The sequence below is a fragment of the Callospermophilus lateralis genome, chromosome 10, assembly GCF_048772815.1.
Source record: "Callospermophilus lateralis isolate mCalLat2 chromosome 10, mCalLat2.hap1, whole genome shotgun sequence".
NCBI classification, from domain to species: domain Eukaryota; kingdom Metazoa; phylum Chordata; class Mammalia; order Rodentia; family Sciuridae; genus Callospermophilus; species Callospermophilus lateralis.
The window spans coordinates 13,222,306-13,225,970 of record NC_135314.1 but is presented as its reverse complement, the minus strand read 5'-3'; the positions used below and the strand labels follow the sequence as shown (position 1 = coordinate 13,225,970).

Genomic DNA, 3,665 nt, shown 5'->3' with positions numbered 1-3,665 from the left:
TCAAACCAGTTAGTATTGAATAAAATGTCATAATAATGTGCTTATTTAAAACAATTAATCTATCAAGGGACACACATGGAAAGAACAATCATAAACACGCATTAGATGAATATGTGTTTGATCTAATCATTGCTATGACTGTGCAGGGCATGTGAATGTGGGTGCACGCATGTGTGTATTCCTGTTTTTTCTTGGTTTTAATGGTACGAGGGATTAAACCCAGGGCCATGTGCACGCCAGGCAAACATGTACCACTGAGCTTCATAATCAGCCCACCATGAAAGTATTTTATTAAGACACATCTTTTTTTTCTTCATTTGATATAAATAAGGTGTATTGGCAATGTGGATAATATCATTCGCTCACATTCACACTTCTATAGATATGAAAGTACATTTTTCAACTAAAGTGCAGATCATCTTCCACATTCTTCTGCATCCAATAGGAGTAATTACCAGAATGAATTTAATGAAGACAGTAATAATTCTTGGGCTATTCAAGTGAACTCAGCCTATCTGTCACAAATTGAATAGTAACAGGATATCTTATATGAAGGTTCTAATATACTGATAAACATGATTTTTTTTATGGTAAGCTCATTGAGAAATTAGTTACCTAGGATATAATGCTAATATTCACTGGAATGTTAACTAATCACTGTGTATTCAATTTGGAAAAATTCAGGGAGAAATTGGATACCAGGGAATAAATTCCTTTCTATAATCTTCAACAGAAATTAACTATAAATGAGACTTACTCTCATTGTTATAAATGGAAAAGTCTAATGCATTTTGTTGTTTTAATGCAGATGTGGTTTTCTCAGAAAACTAATTACTTGGATGATTATTAGCATCATGGGGTTGAAAGATACATTTGGTTTCAGCATAGAAAAGGCATTAAATACCAGATAAAGAAAATTAATTTGCTTTGAAAGACAAGAAAAAGTCATGTGTCAAAAATAGTGTTTTAAAAAATGTTTTAAATTAAGAAATCATTGAGGTCCAAAACAAATAGATCATGATTCAGATTTTTACTTCTTATATAGAGGGTACTTAAAAGAGATTTTAAAAGTTCTGTTTGAGGCAGGATTGTGCAAAGTTATGTGTCTCCTCTCATTGAAACCCTAAATAGGATAAGCAGATTCCAGAGGAGAGACCAAACAAGCCAAGCCTCTTTAATGCCTCTGAGCCTTTATCTTATGGTCAAAATACAACAAAATAATTAGATTAGTCATAAAATAGGGAGGTGGCATGAGCACATGTGGTGGGTCCCACCCATACTGAAGGCATATAAAAGGCCTTCTAAGGGACACTTGTCCAGACCTGTCACCTATACTCCTTCTCTACCCAAGGACAAACTCTCCACTCAACAACCAACACCATGTGTGGCAGGTACTACGGAAACTATTATGGCGGCCGTGGCTATGGATGCTGTGGCTATGGAGGCCTGGGCTATGGCTATGGAGGCCTGGGCTATGGCTATGGAGGCCTGGGCTATGGCTATGGCTGTGGCTTCCGCAGACTGGGCTGTGGCTATGGCTGTGGCTATGGATATGGCTCCCGCTCCCTCTGTGGCTATGGTTATGGATGTGGCTCTGGCTATGGCTCTGGCTTTGGATACTACTAAGGAGGAAGCCTTGGGAGACTGTTTCAATACCTGTGACACAAGATTCTACCAATTTTGAACCCCACACATCCTGAACTTCTTGCTTCGATGAGTACATTACACCAAAAGTTCCCGATATCACCTTGCTGAAGATCTGCTCCATGGTGGTCTCTAGATCTGACTTCCCTCTTTGTCCTTCTGTGAATTGAACACACGAGTAGTGGAAGAATATGAAATATATCCTGTGAATTCTGTATTGTCCCGGGGACTGATGCTATCCCAGATCCTGTCTTTTGATTTTTATGCAGGAGTATTTTCTTTATTTTCCCATTAAACGTGTTCATTCTGAAATAACATTTGTGGTTTTCTTTTCATTTGAAATCTACTACTTTTTTTTTAATTTAATTTAATTTTTTATTAGCTACACATGACATTACAATGATCTTGGCAATTCATACATTTAAATCATTGGGGTATAATTCCTCATTTTTCTAATTGTAGATTGCAGAATCACACTGGTCATAGAGTCACCTATATACATACCGCAATCATAATGTCTATTCTTCTACTTCTTTTTTTGTTTGCATTAAAAGAAAAATTATATTCTTTTTATTTCTAGAAATACATATGTTCATCTACTTTCCAAATATGAATCCACCAATAGATAAATACAGAAAGAAAATTCAACTTTATAATATCCTTGATTTCTGACAATAGTATCTAATAATCTTGTAACCTACAACTTCCTGTTCTAATGAAGCAACAGTGGTGTTATGATGGGTGGTTGTTAGTATGAAAGGAGTTAGTGTTTGTCTATTTCATTGACCACTGTCTGAAAACTCTATATATCCCAAGTGCTGTTTACCAAATCTTGATCTGTGTGAAATCCTTTAGAAGATATGAATAATGACACATGATTTTGTATTTCTATTATTACTTTGGGGCATATTAAACAAGAGTTCACTATGTTTTCCCAGAACATGAGATATGAAAGTGTACACTGATTCCTTTCATTTATTTTTTACATATGTTAATATAGTTTACATTTTTCTTGAAAAGGTGCCATCTTCTCTTAAATTCATTTATATGTTTTTAATTGTAGAACTAAAATCATGGCATTCTATATTCCTTTGTTTCTTGAAGGTTGAAGATTTTGAATAAAGTTTTAGAAATATAGGACCTATAATGGGGAGGAGGAAGAACAGAGTTTCAGTACATTAGACAAAGAGAAAAAGAGTGGGAATAGAAATGGGAAAGACAGTGAAGGGAATCTGACAAAATTTTCCTATGTACATATATGAAAAATCCTAAGCAAACCCAATATCATATGCATCCACAAGAATGGGTTCCTAATCAGGATAATATATAATTGTGCATGCATAATTCCATCAGAATGGATTCAACTGTCATGTGTAACTAAAAAGAATCAACAAAAAAAGACCAATTACAAGACAAGGAACTAGTTTTACTTTATAGAATAATAGGGGTTATCTGATTAGCTCTCCCTGAAGGGCTGGGTCTGCAATCTTCAAAGAGTTTTCTCCTCTCTCAGTAGATGGGTGGAGATGGCTGAGTCTGTAATGTCCAGGCCGGTGCAGCCTGTTCCAGTGGAGGCAACCAATCTTCCAGGCAGTGGGGGAGGGCTGGCCGGCCTCACCCTCGCTGTTGCAGACCAGCAAGCTGGACCTAGAGCCAAGCTCTAAGAGGCAGCTTGAGCCCTGGACATTATTCCCATGAAGGGGAGATGGCTCACTGCACACAGTTATGTGAAGCAGAAGAGGGTACAGGAAACAGACGTCATCACGAAGTGGCCCGAGTGGCATAACGGGATGTCGTCTATGTACACGCAGGGCCTAGGAGGGCTACCTTAGCTACTTGTGGCTTGATGACTTTATTCCTTGTTTCGTATTTTTCTGTTTCATGTAATTCACACATTAACTGAAAAAAAAAGTCTTTAAAAAATATTTATAGGAGCTATCAAAACAATTAATATTCACAGCCCTGGAATAGCAAATAATGGGGGAGAATAAATTGATATAGAAATCTACTTAAAGAAATGA

At 36.6% G+C, this 3,665-nt stretch overlaps 1 protein-coding gene across 1 annotated transcript; it reads left to right on the top strand.

Moving 5' to 3' along the window:
- Positions 1-1,380: 1,380 nt before the first annotated feature.
- LOC143408775 (keratin-associated protein 6-1-like) lies at positions 1,381-1,626 on the top strand. Its single transcript, XM_076868648.1, has one exon. It carries the CDS (start codon positions 1,381-1,383, stop codon positions 1,624-1,626), a length of 246 nt encoding a protein of 81 aa, XP_076724763.1.
- Positions 1,627-3,665: the final 2,039 nt, after the last annotated feature.